Source organism: Sarcophilus harrisii, chromosome 5 (genome assembly GCF_902635505.1).
Source record: "Sarcophilus harrisii chromosome 5, mSarHar1.11, whole genome shotgun sequence".
NCBI classification, from domain to species: Eukaryota; Metazoa; Chordata; class Mammalia; order Dasyuromorphia; family Dasyuridae; genus Sarcophilus; species Sarcophilus harrisii.
Genome location: NC_045430.1, coordinates 237,272,611 through 237,291,559, shown reverse-complemented (window position 1 = coordinate 237,291,559; position 18,949 = coordinate 237,272,611). Strand labels below are relative to the sequence as shown.

The 18,949-nt window shown below is 36.4% G+C and overlaps 1 protein-coding gene across 1 annotated transcript in view; it reads right to left on the bottom strand.

The window, feature by feature from the left end:
* The window catches only part of CUBN (cubilin), a 282,752-nt gene that overhangs the window by 102,043 nt on the left and 161,760 nt on the right, over window positions 1-18,949 (bottom strand). Inside the window, exons 37-43 of the mRNA XM_031939914.1 lie at window positions 14,826-15,031; window positions 13,060-13,244; window positions 9,214-9,406; window positions 6,228-6,425; window positions 3,718-3,864; window positions 2,284-2,474; window positions 1,797-1,980 (exon numbers count right to left, since the gene is read on the bottom strand). Of these exons, the coding sequence (XP_031795774.1) occupies window positions 1,797-1,980; window positions 2,284-2,474; window positions 3,718-3,864; window positions 6,228-6,425; window positions 9,214-9,406; window positions 13,060-13,244; window positions 14,826-15,031 (1,304 nt within the window). The remainder of the gene's footprint in view (window positions 1-1,796; window positions 1,981-2,283; window positions 2,475-3,717; window positions 3,865-6,227; window positions 6,426-9,213; window positions 9,407-13,059; window positions 13,245-14,825; window positions 15,032-18,949) is intronic.

Genomic DNA, 18,949 nt, shown 5'->3' with positions numbered 1-18,949 from the left:
GACAAGTAATAGATCCCATAAAATAGCAGAATATTTGAATTTTCATTGCATATTCCCATTGGCATGGGACTAATTACTATATTTTAAATGTAATCATAACTTCAAATAGTGCAAATTAGAAAAAGGGGACCATTCTAGAGAATCCATTATTTGTACTAATCAGGACTTAGATGTAATGAGTGAAAAAAGCAAGATATAACTACTTAGAACATTTCAAAATATTATATAATTTGCAAACACCCTCTTTCTACCTTGCCTGCACCTACTGACCATCATTCTAGGAAAAGTGGGCTGGGGAGATGACTCCCTTTGGCATACATTATTTTTTAATAATTTTCAGCCAGGTCTGACTCTATGCTGCCTTTGGGGGTTTTGTGGCAAAGACACTAGACATTAGGTTTGTCATTTTCTTCTCCAGCTCATTTTACAGAGGAGAAAACTGAGACAAACAGGGCTAGGTGACTTGACTGGGAGTGTCTGAGTGTGGATTTGAACTCTGTTTTTTGTGACCAGAGTTATCCATCCCCTGTGCCCCCAACTGCCCACATAATAGTGTGGCCCTCAGGTACTTATTAAATACTAGTTGATTGATGGATATATTTGCACAGTACCATGCTATGCAAAGTCAGACAATCTAGATGGCTTCCCACTTTTTAGTTGCCGAAGAAGGTAGACATAGTTCAAAGTTCATATGAGAAGGAACAGGAAAATGCCAAAATATGTGAAGGGTTGGTGATGAATCCATTTTTATGTTCCTCCCAAGGGAGACATCTATGTTCATAAGGGAGTAGGTAATGAGCCTCTGCCCCCTAAGCCGACAGGTAGCTCCAGGGCAGCTCCACTGAGGATGAGAAAAGATGCTCGAAGGCAGGGAAGCAAAAAAGTGTATAAGGTTCTTTGTGCTCCTAGTCCTAGGAGGGCACATCATTCACACTCAATTTAACTCTGTTCTTGGAGAACATACAGAAAAAGTATCCCTTTCAAGGCAAGTTAAAAGTGGTTTTGTGTTGACACGGATGTTTTGTGTCACTACCTTTTCAGGACACTAGAAATAAATCCATTCTGGTTTCTTAGTTGGTTTGCTGCTCTTGGAAACACAAAGAGTTTCTATCCTAACAGATCACATGGGAACCTCAACTCAGGTTTCTACCAGTTTCACTCCCAAAGGTGCCTTCTTTATTTCTTTATTCCATGGAAAATTATATAATCAATGCAACTAAAACTAAATCATTTAAGGAGAATTAAATGCAATTATAATCAAATGTAATTGAATGTTTATCATTTATCTTCTAATTAAATATAATTGATAACAGAGAAAAGAACATATTAATTTGGAGAGAATATTTGTAATGTACTTTGCAAACCTTAAGGCACTGTAGAAATTCCAGCTGTTGTTACACACAGCTATTATTTTATAGGATATTTTGTTTGTAGAATGGTTCAAAAGCAAGCCAGTTTTAATTCTCAAAATCAATAATATCCATTCCTATTCCTACCAGCATGTAATACACAATTTTGTAAATCATAAGGGAGTTTCTGTGGTTATTTTGTTCATCCTCTGCTTTTCTTTTTTAGCCTAGCTTTCTCCCACCCCACCCAAATGACTTTCTATGTATTTTATATGTGTTCTGAATGGGTCGATGTTGCCTCTTTCAATAGGGAAACAACTCTCTGGTTCTTAGGTCTGTTTGTTAAGTGTTTAGAGCAGTATAAGGGACATGGAAGGCCCTCTGTAAGTACTTGGTGAATGGGATATCATGAGAACATGGCTCATCCTTTTTGCCATCCCTACTCACCCAAACTCTGTGCCTCATATTGGATCTTGAACCCTTGGCCTTCATAACTGTTATCCGAAACAAACTGAACAAACATCTCATTGTCTGTGGTGTAGAGAGTGGAGAAGGCATGGCTGCCACAAAAACGGCCATTTCCTTCCCTGATTCCCAAAGCTGGAGAGGAGCTGTCAGGGCCATTTTTCATCTAGAATCACATAAAAAATAACAAGATATCAATGCAGTCCTCCTTGGCTATTCTATGAGATGATGTGCAGGGGGTATACCATTTTATTTCTGAAAAAAGGACACTTCAACTTTTTGTTTCTAGAATATCAATTTTTTTCCCAAGAAGCTTTCAAATAACTTAGGCTAGAAGAGTAATTACTGTATATGTAGCAAGCAAGAGAACATAAGATAATATATGTAAAGTGTCTTACAAACTATAAAATATATGTGACTAGATTAATATATATTGTCTATCATTATAATTTTCTACGTCATTATTTACCATCAAATAGTCGCCGTGGATACATGAAGAGTCAACATTGTGGATCTCAAATGGGTGTTCAAAGTGGACAGCAATGGTAAGACCACTGGGAACCAGGACATGCCAGGAACAGTTGAGATTAGGAGGATAGGCTTCTGGGTAATTAGGGGATGTAATCACTCCTCTGCTTGCATGCAAATAGCCACCACAACCTTAATGAAGAGAAATAAAAAAGAAGAGACACTCTTAAAGGTTTTAAAAACTTAATTATTATTATTAATTTGATGAGGCAATTAGGGATAAGTGATTTGCAAAGACTTATATAGCTAGGAAGTATCAAGTGTCTAAGAATGGATTTGAATTCAGATTCTCTTGACTCCAGGGCCAGTGCTCTTTCCATTGTGCCACCTAGCTGCCCTTTAAAACCATAATTCTATTTATTTTATTTTATTTCTGAAAATCTCTTATCACCAATAAAAGTGTAATTATTTAAAACCAACTTTAGACATGAAGATCTCTTACTTTCCATAAGTAACTCTTCTAATGTAAATGAATAGAATAATAAAAGTGCCTTATTCTAAGCCTTTCAATATTCAATTAAAAATGTAAAAATCTATTTTGCCTTTTGCCATTTAAAATGGAAGGCATGTTTTATTTCTTGGACCACTTCCTTCAGCGATTTTTCTTTTGGTCTATAGGTTTATCAGATTTTGTGGAAAGATTCAACGATATTCTACAAGTTACATGTAAATTTTCCAATATTCTGAAATTCTATTAAATTTGCATTTTACAAGACACAAAGCCAGTATTCAAATGTGTCAAGATTCTAGTCAGTCTCTCTTGGCAGAGAAGGGCTTCTTGAAGTTTTTGGTCATTACACATGAATTGTCATAAGTGTTTCTGGGTAGTATAGGATTTGTGTATGGGACCCACAAGGGATTACAAATGCAATCTGGGGACTAGGCTAGCTAAATGAGGACAGACTTCTCACTACCAGAAATGTGGTTGTTGAGCGATGAATTCTAGGTCTAAGTTTCTTTATCTATAAAATGAGAATGTCAAACAATTTGGCTTCTAAGGCCTCTTCCACATTGAAATCTCTGATTCTAGGAACTTTTTCAGCCTCAGTTCATGAAGATGGTTTTTTGAGAATGCTTGTAAAAAGAATATTCACAGAACTGAAAACTGGTCGTGTCTCCCTTTTCCTTGCTCCCTATACTCAGGGTTTTAACTTTATTCATTTTGAGTAACTGGCTCGATTTTTCTCCCATGTTTCAGAAGCTGCTCTGTTCTCCAGTGGATAAGGAAGGGACATAAAATTGCCTTCCTGATTTTCTGAGCTGGACATAACTGACAGTACCTACAGTTGGCACCTTGCCCCTGGTTTTCTTCTAAGTTTGACCCTTATCAATCTGGTGGAAGATATTGATCTCATTTTTTCCCCCAGATTCTTACTCTTATGGAAAGAAGCATTAAAGCCTGCACCAGTCACACTCGAGTCTGACGTGAAATGGATGAACAGGTACTCCCCAGAGGATCGGATGGGTCCGGGGACTTCTCGCCCACAGAGAACAGCCAGCTCTGGGGCGACATGATTGTCTCCTGAGACCAGAAAAAAGAAACCTTGGCATTAAAATACGATTCCTTAAGACATCATTCAGTCAATAATACCAGCGCAGCCAAATGGCCTCATGCATTTTCCCAGAAACTTCCTAATTCCTAGGAGACAAAGTGATTCTCAAAAGGAAGAAAAACCCTTGGGGTTACTTCATTTTGGCTCCAAACTGGGACAATCCCGCCTGAGCTTTTATTTACTCTTTTTGAGAAAGACTTCTCTGACAGTTCCTGCTGTCTTTCTAAAAGAAAAAAAGAGGAAAAACCCAACTGGCAGCCAGTTCTTTTTGGCTCTGAAATTCAAAGGCAGAGGATGGAGAAGTAAAAAAGGGTTGCAGTGCTGGTGTGTGATAACTGAGGTATCCTCTACATACATGGCTTTTTACTGCTGAAGACTGGGAATCTAAGACCAAATAAAAGGGGACTTCCTGATCTCAGATCCCATAACGAACCAAGTCTCTAGGATCAAAGATAAACTACGATGTCATTTATATGGGATCGTTACATCAGATCAGACTTCCTTTTTTAGTGTTTTTGCTGTGATTGTTGTTGCTCTGGTTTTTTGGCCAGGAAGACATATGTACTATCAGCAGCTGCAGTTTAAGCTGTCTGAACAGCTGCCTGATGATAAGAAAAGCAAAGCAGGGTCATTTTCAGGCAGAAAAGTCCCAATGGTTACAGAAGCAGAGGACATGAGATGTCTGTGCCCATCATCCCTCCTGCATGAAGGCTTTGCACCAAGCAACTGTGAGTGGGTGGGTGAGAGAGAAACACAGAGACAGACAGACAGAGACAGAGGCAGAGACAGAAAGAGAAAGACACAAAGAGAGACACAGAGACAGGCAGAGAGACAGAGACAGAAACAGAGTGGGACAGAAAGAGAAAGACAGAAATAGAGACAGCAACAAAGAGAGAAAGAGACAGAAAGAGAAAGAGGGAGAGACAGGGACAGAGAAAATAAAGCAGTGCTCTCTTAAAAGTCTCTATTGAAGGCTTAAAATTTATGAACTTATTGGCTAATCTTCAATTTGTCTCAGGAAGTGAAGGAAGAAAAGTGTTATTAATTTATTTCATTTTGAATAACTGGCTCAGTTCCTTTGTTTTAGAAGCTGCTCTGTTCTCCAGTGGATAAGGAAGAGACATAAAACTTTTTTCTAGTGACTTCATCAGTACCTCTAGACCTTGTACCATAACTATGACTAGATATTTTAAAGAGTAGAAGGTCCCAACATTATACAACCACAGAGAGGAGACCCAGGACCTGCTCTCTACAATCACCCGTCTCTCTTCCCCTGCGTCCCCAGGCTTGGTCCTCAAACCACACCTAACTGGATTTGTATGTTCAGAATTTTTCAAGGAAGCAACATCATTGATTACAGTCCAACACATTGCCACCACATGGAAGAGAAAGGCTTTTAAAAACCCTCTGCAAACATGTGTGGAGTTCCCAGATGTATTCCATGTGTATTTCATGATCAAAGAAGACAGATTAATTCTTTGCTTAAGTCATTTCCCCTTTTCAAAATCATTTCCTCACCTGGAAAATGAGGGGATGAGATGAGATAATCTCAATAGTACCTTGCTCACACTAACATTTCATATATTGACCTCATCAAGTGCAGGAAGATTTTTTTCTCTTATAGATGGGAAATTGAGGAATAAAAGGGGTCAGGAGATTTTTCTAAGGACTATGTAACTACTGGTATAAGAAGAGCTAAAAACATGAGACCACTCCCTTCCAATCTTCTCACATATTTATATTTCTAACACATTCCCAGAACGTTTAGGTCTTCATCCTAAACAATGTGGTGCTCACATGTCCCTCATGGCACTAACCAGCATTCACCCAGTTAGCTGACAGACTTCTTTTGAAATTCTCTTTCAAACTGTAGCGAGAAAAACTATAGAAATAGAACTGACCATTTATTGAACAATTCGAAGACTACAGGATAGCAACTTTTTTCTTTAAATTATTGAAAATAAAGCATGTATTAGTGATATATTTGGATCTATAATATCACTGGATTTGAAATCTGAAAATATGACCTCTAGTACTATCAAACTACTAGATATATGATACTGGGAAAATCATTTAATGTCTCTTTCACCATTTATAAAATAGGAATAGTATAATACTTGTGACTGCCTAAGACTGTTATAATGATAAAATCAAATATATATATTATGTAACACTATATAATTACAAAATGATATGTAAATGTAAGCTGTTGTTATCATTATCATTATTATTATTACAACAAACTGTGTTCAGGTTTGATCATCTGGTTTCTGAGAGAAAAAAATGTCCATCAACTTATTTAATAAAATGTCAAGTTTTTCTATTTTCTTACCATCTCTGATCACAAGTTTATCATAGGAACATGACTGATAAGATTCAATGTCCATTGAAAGAATGTTGAGCTCAACAGTTGAATCTGGGGCCTGGATGATCCAAGAGCAATCAGCTCTATTGTTGTAATTTTCAGGCCACCCAGGAGAGAAGAAGAACCCTGGCACTTCTCCAGTTCTTAGGTAACCCCCACAGGCACCTGTGAGGAGAGGAAATGTGGGTTAATCATCCCTGGCAAGGAAGGAAATTACATAACTTCTGTCTTTGCTTTAAAGTTATAGTCTCTATTGAGCTAGGATAATCCAGTTGGAAACATTTCTTAAAGACAATATTGAAATATTTAGAAAAAATAAGCCAAAATGAATGTATTAAATATGGTGACCAAGTATTACAAATAATAAAAACATTTTATCATCTTATACCAAGAAAAAGAAAAAGAAAAAAAAGGAATACAATCTTAGGTTCACACAAAACTCTGGGAGGATCCTCAGAGAGCAGGCAGGGACCTCAGGAGTTATCTAGTCTAAACTCTTAAATTTACAGATGAAGAACCAAGATCCAGTAGCTTAAGTGACTTGCCATGTCTCACAGGTAGCAAATAGCAGAACTCGGGTCTTTTGCAAAGCCCAGATTTTTTTCCACTGTACTCCTACATGTTCCTGCCACTCTAGACAGTCCACCTTTTCTCCCAACAAACCAGGACAGGAAGAATCATTAGTTCACACTTTCCTTATAGTCTTCATTTCTATTCTGTTCATTGCTCTCTTGTTTTCTTAGTTTCTTCAGTATTCCCCAATATGGCCCATCAAATATTCCACTCTCCTGCTTCAATTGCCTTGAATTCTATGACCTCCATATTGTCTTTACTTGGATCGTCCAAAGGTAAAGTCACTACATAGACAATGCTACCACCCCAAACCATTCCACCCCCATGATCTTCATCCTGAGCACCATCTCCTATCTTATCTATCATAGGATCACGATTGTAGACATAAAAGGGACTTTGATGATGATCTCCTGGAGTCCACCTCAAAAAAGTATTTTATCTAAGTTCACACAGGGGGCTGTAAAATGGAAGAAAAGCCGACTACATGATATTTCAGATCTGTTTCAACTCTAAAAATCTATGCTGCTGTTTTTAATTTTTCTGATATTTTGTTATACATAAAATGAATAATAATGGAAAAGCTGTATGCTTGATATAATGAAATCTTTTCATTATTTAAAGAAGAATAAAAGAATGTCTCACACAGAAATGCTAATACATGAGTACTCTCTACATCTAGGAATGAATGTTACCTCTGTGGATCAAGCCTATTGCTGTAAACTCATAGAAGAGGCAAAGTGAGAAAATAATCATTTCTAAGGGTGTGTGTTTAATTTTATATTTATAGAGAGAAGTTTAACTTCCCTCAATTAAAGACTACATTCATGGTTAAATATTTAATGGGCAATTTGAAATATTCCTTTAAAATAACATAAAATCATACTATATTCAGCTGTGATATTATAAAGGATTGGCCATCATAAAGGATCTTTCTATTTGCAGTTGGTCAGGCTCCTCAGGGGAAAACACAAAGGTTCTCAGAGTCCAGCTAGTTGAACAAAGTTTCTCTGAGGATCTGAGGTTTCATTATTTGTTTGTTTTTTATCTTTAAGGATTTTAGGCTAATTTTATCCTGAAAAAATGAAGGCCAGCCAGTGAAGGTGGGTTGTAGCCCTGGACAAATTTAGAAATTTGTAAATGTACGTGTAAATCATGTAAATATAAATCAAAAGGATAGGTCTTTTTTGGGATTCTTAACAGTTTTAGCGTTGAAAATGCAAATTTTCAGAAATTTTTGAATAGTTGCTCTGTATATAGAAGATTTTATGAACACCAGAACCTAGTTCACCTTTTAAAACTTAGAAATTGCTTAATGCACTGAGATATATGAATAGACATGATTATTTATAGAATCAAGAGTCAGAAGGAAACTCATCTTCATTTATAGACTAGTAAACTGAGACCTAAAGGATCTGTACTCCAAAGGCTTCTGACTGGCCAGTCAGACCTCCCCAAGCCTTCATTTGAGGGAGTGTCTCTGCCTGCCTTTATGCTCTTTCCTCACCCACTTCATTCCATCTCCTTTTCAACTGTCTTTTATGAATTGTCTTCCTCCACTAGAATGTAAGCTCCTTGAGGGCGGGGAATCTCTTTCTTTTTACTAGATGGTCCAGAAGGCAGAGCATTTGATCTAGAGCAGGAAGATTGTGAGTTCAAACAGCCTCTGAGTCATTAGCTATGTGATCCAGGGCATTTAACTTCTATTTAAATCAGTTTTCTCTTCTGTGAATTAGAGATAATAACGGCATCTATCTCCCAAGATCATCATCATCATCATAGTACAATTCCTGGCCCTTAATAAGTGCTATAAAATAATATTAATAATAGCTAACATTTATCTAGTGTTTCCAATGTGCAAGGCACTACACTGAGTACTTTGTAATTATCTCACTCTAGGAGTTGTGCTGTTATTATCATCATTTTGTAGATACGGAAACTGAGGCAGACATCAGGACAGCAGTTAAATGACTTGCCCAGTCACACAGCTATTATGCCTAAGGCAGGATTTGAACTCAAGTATTTCTAGGTCTGCCATTCTATTACTGAGACTCCTAGCTGCCCCTAATAAATGTGCTCTCTCTCTGTCTTTGTCTCCCTCTCTCTGTCCCTGTCTTTCTCTCCTCCACTTTTCTTTTTCCCCCCCAAGCCTATTAACAACAAAAGCAACTTTCTTTTTTTCTAAAGAGTTTCCTTATATAATATAGCACAGTAACTGTTCGAAGCACCCAAGAATATCTGGACACAAAAGTCATATTAGTAGATACGGTTTTACAGGTAGACTTGGTCTTCCAGATTCAAATATATGATAGACTCTTTAAAACTTCAGTGAATGCATCTATCTCTAAAAACATAAACTCACTGTTTCTTTTCAGACACAAACCTGTAGCAATGGTAGGCACAGGTTCTGAAGGAGATTCTACTGCATTCCATTCCAAAAGGAATCCCTTTCCTGAGATGGAAGAGTCTGAGAAGAAATGAAATGTAATAGAATTTTGAAAGGAGGTGAAGGAACTTGTGTCCGTCCCACAGTAGGTTCCAAGAAGTCGGGAATGAATGCTGGGACCATCGTGGATCTAAATGAAACAGAGAAAAAAAAGACAAAATTAGCATTGACTTTAGATAGTTTTTGTCTTTTTTTAATAAAGGAAAAGTAAGATCTACTTATGCAAATTCAACACTGTGAAAGTTAAATAATATAGCAAAAGTTTTTTTTTAATTCAGTTAATCAATTTAGATATGGTTGATACATATAGCTAAATAGCAGAGAATATTAGTATAAGAATTTTTTAAATTGTTTATTGGAGAATAGACCAATTAGGAAGTCTCTTCAGTGGTTTCAAGTAAGGGCTAAAAGGGGAAAGGATCAAAATCAAAGTGGTTTTCATGATAACACCTCTTCCCCAACTTCCAGCTGCCTCCCTGTTCCACTTTGGGAAAAAGGAAAAGAGGGGGATCAGGGGCCCTTAATCCACAGGTCTGTAGATAGGTTTCATAGGTTATGTGAAATTTATATTCCTGAACAATCCATCTCTTTTTCTAATCATATTTTTTCCCTTGAAGATATATCATATTCCCTTTTGTGTACATAGGCCATCTTTAGAATGGCCTATATACACATTTCTTCTTCGATTATGAATTTTAAAAAGAAAATATTACTTTTAGTAGGACTCTGCAAGTTTCACCAGACAAGTTCCAACACACACACACACACACACACACACACTGGGAGGGAGAGACAGAGACAGAGACAGGGACAGAGACAGAAACAGAGAGAAAGTTCACAAAAATCAGAGTTTGACCTAACAATCTATATAGGAAAAACTAAATGGATAAAAGTGCCTATTTAATATAGACCACTACATGCAGTCCAATTGGCTCATTTTTCACATCTCTGGGACAGAAACTGCAGGTGGACTTTAATTACATTCAAAATATAGCAGGAGAAAGAAAGCTGGCAAGATTCTTTGGAAAATTGTGCAATGTTTTTATGGAAATAAAGCTGCTTCCTGGCACAAAAGTCCATCTTTTAAGCCCAAATGTTTTCCCCATGATGTCTAATGACTTGGAACACCTTAATTGTTGAGGAATCAAAATTGTTAAGTGAGAAGCCAAGGAGAGACACATGGTAGGCTATATTTAGGCTGCAAAACATTCATTTAAAATATATATTTCCAATTACATGTTTTTTTTTATTTTTTTAAAATTTTGATTTTCAAATTCTTTCCCTCCCTTGGCTCTTCTGTCCCTTCCCTGAAGGGGCAAGCAATTTGATATTTGTTATTCATATAGAACTACACAAAATTTCCATAGTAGTCATGTTGTAATGAAAACACAGACAAAAAAAAAACCCAGACTCCAAAACTCCAAAAAAGTTTCTTAAACTCCAGAAGTTTAAGAAAATCCCCCCAAATGATATTTTAAACTCTATTCACATCCTGTCAATTCTTTCTTTGGGGATATATAGTATTGTTCAATATAAGTCCATCAGAATTATCTTAGATCCTTGTATTGCTGATAATAGTTGTCATTCATAACTGATCATTGTACAGTGTTAATGTTCACATTAATTTTTCCAGGTTTTTCTGAAATCACTCTGCTCATCATTTCTTATTGTACAATAACATTATATTATATTCATATGCCACAATTTGTTTAGCCATTCCCCAATTGATGGGCATCCCCTCAATTTCTAATATTTTGCCACCACAAAAAGAGCTACCACAAATATTTTCAAACAAATATGTCTCTTTTCTTTTTTTCCTTTTTTTTTCTCTCTTTGGGATACAGGCCTAGTGTTATTGCTGCATCAAAGAATATGCGCAGTTTGATTCCCCTTTGGTCATAGTTCCACATTGTTTTCCCTAATGGTTGGATCAGTTTACAACTCCACCAAGAGTGCATTAGTGTTTTAACTTTGCCACATTCCCTCCAACATTTGCCATTTTCCTTTTCTGTCACATTAGCTAATCTGATAAGTGTGAAGTGGTACCTCAGAGTTGTTCTAATTTGCATTTCTCTAATCAATAATGATTTGGAGCATCTTTTCATGTAATTATAGATAGCTCTGATTTATTTATCTGACAATTGCCTGTTCTCATTGCAATAAATTTCTAATGATTGCCTATGTATACAAAAGGGAATATAGTATATCTTCAAGGAAAAAGATATGATTAGAAAAAGAGGTGGATTGTTCAGGAACTTCGAGCCATAGTCTTGCCATCCTAGTAGTAATCCATACAGCTGACAATCATTGCAGTTTTATAGCTCCCCTAAAACAGGCATGAGTTTGCTGCACATACACTGAATTTTCAGGTTAGCTCAGAGAAAGACAAAGACAAAAATTAAGAGACAGCCAGTCAGAGATAGACCAATGTAGAAAGAGTTCCTATATTTGGGATGGGATAAGATCTCAGGAGCAAATGAAATATAAAGTCTGTGATTTGTGTAATATGTGTTCCTGTTTCTCCTACATTTTGCCTATTGCAATTAAATTTTAAGCTTTCAGATGGATAAAACCAGTAACTCTGGAGATCCAGATTCAGATGAAGAGGCAGCTGGTTTAACGTTCAAGTGCCCTGTGGCTTTTGTTGTTTGTCCTGGATCTGTATCTGGTTTGTTGTTTGTCCTTCCTTCTGGAAGAAGACCCATGACCCCAAAAGGGTGATGTCTTGACTTTCAAGTGAATTGGATTTAAGTGAGATGGCTGGTATAGGTTTAGGGAATGTCTAATAAATGTCTAAGGCATCTGCTCTGCAATTTAGAGTCTATGAGAATTGTTCGAGACCATTAAGACAGTCAAGGAATTGCCCAGCTCTCTTAGCCAGGAATAGCCATTGTGGCTAAGGTCAGCTCCAGAGGCATATGCCATTGATTATTTTTTAAACAGTTCAGTAGGATAAAATTTAGATAAATGAAGTGATAAAGTAATGAACTGAATAAGTGAAGTCATCAGATATAACTATCAACAATAAAATATAAATATAAAAAATTAAAATATAATGTCAATGTATATTTATCTAGAATATATATTTAACAGTTAATACTTGGCATTCTTTTCCAATATTTGCCATTGAGGACAATTCCCCCAGACCATTTTTCTTAAGGAATAGATTGGTCTAGCATAGATTGGTCAAAGTTGAGCTTTATGTGTTATACATAAGGAAAGTTGCTTTTCACTCCTTATTGATCCTATACATGATTTCCGTGTGTGTTTTTGTGTATAGGGGCAGAATTATAAACTCATTAGTGATGCCATCGAGTGTAGAGTTAATCTTGATCATCATACAACTGCAAAAACATGAAGCAGCACATTAATTTCTCCCCATTACTGTGGAGTGTTTATTACACCCTTCTCTGGGTTTATTTTTCCTTCTTCTTCAGTCCTTCCCCATTCTCCAGCAACTTCTTTGCATGATTATTGAAAACCTAATTGTGATCAAATGAAATGAGAATCCGGGAGTTGGCTGTTCAGGAAAAGTTGGGGGGTTTCTGTTTGTTTCTTTCTTTCCACTGTCAGATGGCAACATTTGCTTTGTTTTTCTGGATTGACTTTTACTGGATGCCCTCCTGCTCCCATTCCCATAGTGCCCAATCTTTAACATTATTTTCAAATGGATAGCACTGGATGCTTTAAACATTCTTGCCCTGCATAGACACAGCCTTGGTTTCTTTGGCTACAGCTATTTTCATCACAGCTTCCAAACAGTGGGTGCGCAGGGATACTCACCATTAATTTATCAAAAAAACAGCCCATTGTCCTCTCTATGTCCATCTCCAGGATTGTGCCATGGATAATTTGAGAAGCATTCACATTCACTGTCCAGTGGTAATCAGAGTTATGAGGGTAATTTCTGGGCCATAATGGAGAAGCAATTTTCCCATGAGTTCCTACAATATCATCATTGCCAAATGCTGGGGAGAAAGAGAGAGTAGTAAATCAGTCTTCCTTAGATCAGGTCGATAATAAGAGAAAAAAAGAGAAAGAAACAAAAGGCAACGGATGCTGAAAAGGATAAACATTTAATTGACTGTGGTTCCTTTATTGGATGCTAAAAAAAATACTGCCTCCCTTTGGATTCCTGGGCTGGCTATTAAATCTTCGAGGAAAGGGTCCTGTTGGGAACAGAATGCTGTCTCCTCCGCTGCTCTTGCGAACTCTCATGTCAAGAGATAGTATGTGTGAGCTCAGTCCCTCATAAGTTCACATCCTGCTTGCAGTGGAGGACCATAAGCTTTAGACCAGGAGAGAAGTCAATCGGCAGGCATTTATGAAGTTTTTACTGTAGACTAACAGGTCCAAATTTGGCAAAGAAGAAAATTAAAGTGAATGACAATATAATAATATTAAAAATATTATTTAATTATATATAATATAGTAAAAAAAATAATAATAATAGCATTTACATAGCATTTTGAGGTTTGCTAAGTGGTTTACAAAGATCTCATTTTCTCCTCCAAACAATACTAGGAAATAGGTGTTATCTCGATTTCACAGGTGAGGAAACTGAAACAGATGGAGGTAGCCCAGGCTAAATACCATGTCAGATCTTTCCAATTCTGCATCTAATCACCCTACCACTGAGTGGCCCAGACTTGCTCAAGTTTACCAGGCAGAGGTCTTCTGACTACACATTTTGTGTTATTTCTACTCTGCCTTAGAACAAAGCTAATAAAATTAGAGATCTAAATGAGCATGTGGCCTCTTTTCTTTAGGAGAAGCACCAATTCTGTGGATACAGAGTCAAAAGTCTTACTTACTTTGGGTCTCCAGTGATGGACTTAGTCTAGAGCACTTTTAAATCTTCTTCTGCCTTTAAATATATGACCCTAAAAAATCTCAATTTGGAAGATTCTAGGAAATAGTTGACCAAGGAAGATGTAATTATAAGAGAGGAAGTTTGGATACTTAAATTGGAAGAGCATCCTGCTGCAAACTATCTAAGCATCCACAATGAATCAGAAATGATATTATTGTTACTAATAGCACTTATTAATAATTCATTTAACAATTAATAGTTAATGATTCCCTTAATTCATACTCTGTTCTCCTATTTGAAAGGGTGTGCAATTATAGCTCTGTAGAGCTGTATAAATAGAATGAACTGAATAGACCTGAATGAACTGAATAATTTTATAAGTGCACAAAAATCAGCATGACATCTTGATATATTACTTTTCATTTCATATACACTCACCAAAATTAATATCCTCTAAAAAGTGAATTTAAAAATTTTAAGAAGAGAAATAATAAAATCTTGGGAAATAATGAGAATGATAATCCCAGAATTCCATAATCCTTGCAATCCAATTCACTTCCTTAAGGATGTCTGATGGGGAGGAAAAATCTGAGTACCATTCAATTCCTGTACAGAAGAAATAGGATAATAACTGAAAGGAACAACTTCTGCTAATCACACTAATGATAAAGGTCAATCATAAGTTTAGTTTTGAGAAAGGCAAGGTAAAAACCATCAACATATAAAATCTACTTACTGTGGACAAAGGTGGCCTGAAAGCCCGTCCCACTGCCTGAACCATCTGAGGCAAATTTGATCCACAGGACATGTCCAGCTATTGATTTATACTCAACAGACAAAGAGTGTCCACAATAGCGCCCAAACAGGTGTCCTGTGGCATTTCCTTCACGGATCTCCAGGTAATCTTTAGTACAACCTTCACTTTCTTCTAATTGGAAGGTACTGATTTGAAAGAAAGAATATTCAGATTAGCCCTTACAAAACAAACATAAAGAATTCTAGCTTTCCTATTTCCTATATTCCTAAAGATCTATTTTAGGCAATCTGCACAAGTCTCTCAGAAAAACATTTATCATCATATTATTTCATTATTAACATAAACCAACCTATGAGATATAAAAAGAATTGTGAAAAAAAGATTTTGAGGAGAAAGGAAGAACACAAAGAAAATTTAAAAGTTAGAAAATAAAAAGTATGCTTCTGGAGAGTATTATAATTTATTCCCTAATTTTATGTAATCCCCAGTGTCCAGTATAACATTTTGTACACCAAAAATGAGGAATATGAACTAAAAGAATCAATATTTGGAGAAACAGAATAGATTCAAGACTCTGTTTCTTCCTTCTGTAGCTCTGAATGCCATTACTGATAGATCTAGAACCAAAAGAACAAGATCAAGTATTCTGTTTAGATTTGTTCTGTTCACTATTGATTTCAGAGGGAAGTGAAGGACACGTTTTATGAGCTAGTTGGCTACTGTCCAGAGTAGCTACTCTGGACAGTACAGAAGAGTTGGAGCTGTCATCAGCACCCGACAGTTGCCCCCTACCCCCAAAAATGGGATTAATGTCCATGGACCACTAGCAAACCATCAATTTGTCATTCCCCTTTCCAGCTCTCTCATCTTACTGGTTCTTGTCCTAGTCTATCCCAACAGTGATGGGTGTCCACCTCTTAGCAAGTGACTGTTCTTCTCCTGCCTGGGGCCCAGGTGGTACTCGGTCCTTCCTTATAAAGCTAGTTTTACCTAGGGCTGTTTTGGATCAGATTTCACCAACTGTGAAACTGGCCCAGCTTCATTTCTTGTTTCTTTAAAAGCAGAAAAGGTGTGAAAATGAGGTGATCTAATCTGCTCAGGAGGTAGGTTAATTGAAATGGATCAAGAAAGCTACTTTTAGAAAACTTCCTTGTGTAGCTGACAGAACCACAGCCACTTTAGTGAACCTGACAGGGGTTGGCTGCCCTTCTTAAATACCATATGAGGGAAAAGATGGCCCAGATGGGTGAACTAGCATCCCCTGGGAAACGGTGGGTGGGGAAAACACCCATCAGACCCTAATTAGATGTTTTAAAAGGGGGTGAGCTTAGAGTTCTCTTTAAAGGAAAGAAAATTCAGTTTTAAGATATACGTATATGTATACATATGTCGTAGATATACATATGTATGTGTGCATGTATATATGCATACAATGTGTATATGTGCACAGCATATATGCATTTGTGTGAAATATGTGTGTATATATGGTGCATGTTGAATGCATGCATATATGTATATATATATATATATATATATATATATATATATAGTGTGTAATGTATATGTGTGTGGTAAAAATGGGTATATTTATGTTGTGATATGTGTGTATTATATATGTATTGTGTAATATGTATATGTATAGTATATATGTATGTGCATGTATATATGTGTGTGTGTGTGATATATGTATATTATATGTATATGTATATTTCTTTGTGTGTGTAACACTTATACACATACCCAAAAATTCATGTCTTTTACTTTTCTTCTAAAGACAACTCCAACTTTTTGTTGTTCTTGTTGAGGCAATTGGGGTTAAGTGACTTGCCCAGGGTCACAGTGTTAAGTGTCTGAAGTCACATTTGAACTCAGGTCTTCCTGACTTCAGGGCTGGTGCTCCATCCACTGCACCACCTAGCTACTCCCAATTCCAATTAAAAAAAAATCTAGTAAGGGTATAATGGGTGTTTTCCCACCTACACTTTTCCAGGGGATCCCAGTTCACCCATGAAGCCTACTTTTCCCCCATTCTTCTACTTAAAAAGGCCAACAAACACTGACATATTCATTAAATGACTGGATTTTTTTTAAAGCAAATCTCACTCATACTCCCTACATGCTTTGCCTAGAGCTTGCTACACAGAATAAAAATAGTACAGTCCCTACTGTTTCTCATTACAAAATTTCATTTATTCTTGAACTCAAACCAATCATATCTGCTTTTCCAAAGAACATTATGAATGTAAAAAGAGCACGTCCAGGACATTCCTTAAGTATTTATTGTACAAAGTGCATTTTCTTCTCGCAGATTTGTGTTCCCTCACGTTTCTTGCTGATTCTTGCGGGTATAATGGCTTCCTCCTCCTCCTCCATTTTTTTCCATTCCACCCTAACTAACCACAAACACTCACATCCCAATGTTGCTTTAAAAAAAATACTTAATCTGATTCATATGTTTCTAATTCATAAACCTATAATGAACTAGATCCAGCTATCCATCTGTATATACTTCAGTATGATTCAAAGTTAACCCTCAGGCCCCTCAATAAAAACATTCTTCAATAATTAATATCCATAATATTGTGCCTTTTGCAAAATAAATTTTGCTAAACCAAACTCTTAACTCAACTCATTAGTACAATAAAAATGTGAAGTCTGTTCTCAAAAACAATTTCTTTTGCTATACAATAGTTTCTTCTTGTTGTTTACTAAAGAGTAAATGAAAGAAAGTTTTTCTCCCCTTTTCATTCTTAGGACTAGCTGAAAATTTAAAACTCAGAACAACAATGCTGTTCAAGTTAGTTTCTTTCTGTTCAAGTGGAAATTCTTATCTTTTACTGAAACACATAAGCTTTAATTGGATTCAGAAAGTTTTGGAGATTAGTATTAGTATTAACTTTGATATTTTTTTTAGTTTAAGGGCAAATGACTCAGAAACATAAGGATTAAATCTCTCAGAAATCACAGGGCTTTTTGAAAGTAGAAAAATAGTGAATAAATTCATAATTTCTGGCAAATATCTGAGTTTCTTCTTAAAAGACAGCACTCAGGCTTCAGTTGGGCAAAAACCACATGGTTGCCAAAACTTATAAGTAATAGTGATAACCTCATTTGATTAACTTTAACATTTCATCTAGTACAACTCTAAGCCATGTGAATAATGAATCACCATCATGTGATGCATTAAAAAAAAATAACAAGAACTTTCTGAAGCAGATTCCCAGAAATCTATTCACCCAGAAAACATGGCCCAATAGAATGCCCTCTAATCTTTGAATATTCCCTCCTGAGCAAATGGTTGCTTGCAGAATCTCCATTTTAACTCTTAACTACGGAGGACTTTGTCTTAATGTCTCCTGGACCAGATCCCTGCATCTCTCTCCAGCCCTCCATCAATGTTTTCAGCTCCCCTTTATGCTATCTTATCCTGTTACAGGATAAGACAACAGAAATTGTCTTCCCTCTACCTTGTCTCCCCAACATTAAGCACAATTCCTAGCACATAGTAAGTGCTTAATATACACTTGTTGTTTATTAACTGGGATGAAAACAATACTGGTTTTATCTATTTTACATGAAGAATATGATATTTCTAGAAGGGAAATTACTTTAATGTTGTGATCAGGTCAATGTTGCCTATTACAATATCATTACTTTTTTCCCTCCATTTTCTCCACTACAAAATGGATATCTCAATTTTCTAAACCAGAGCCTAGGAAGGTTATCAGAGTCAGAACTAATATGAGTACAATGCAATGAATCACTTTTTGAGTGTAGAAATATGCAAGGAACACTCACTGACATCCAGAGCCATTTGCTTAGCAATCGCCCTGTTCATGGTACCAAACAAATGTCACTGTTCAGAGTACAAGATTGCCATTTCAATTATCACATGAATTTTTAGATGTCTAGTCACAGCTAATGATTTAAGCAGGTTAGTGAGGCTACACAAAGAGCCCTTCATGGGGGAAAATGATTCCACTGGCTGGCAAAAATCCACCCCTTCTGTTCTCTCTACTAAGCCCAATGCCGAGGATCTGACTGATCACATATACAGATATACTCCCCATGTGGATTTACATGAAAGACAGCTGGAGCTGGTT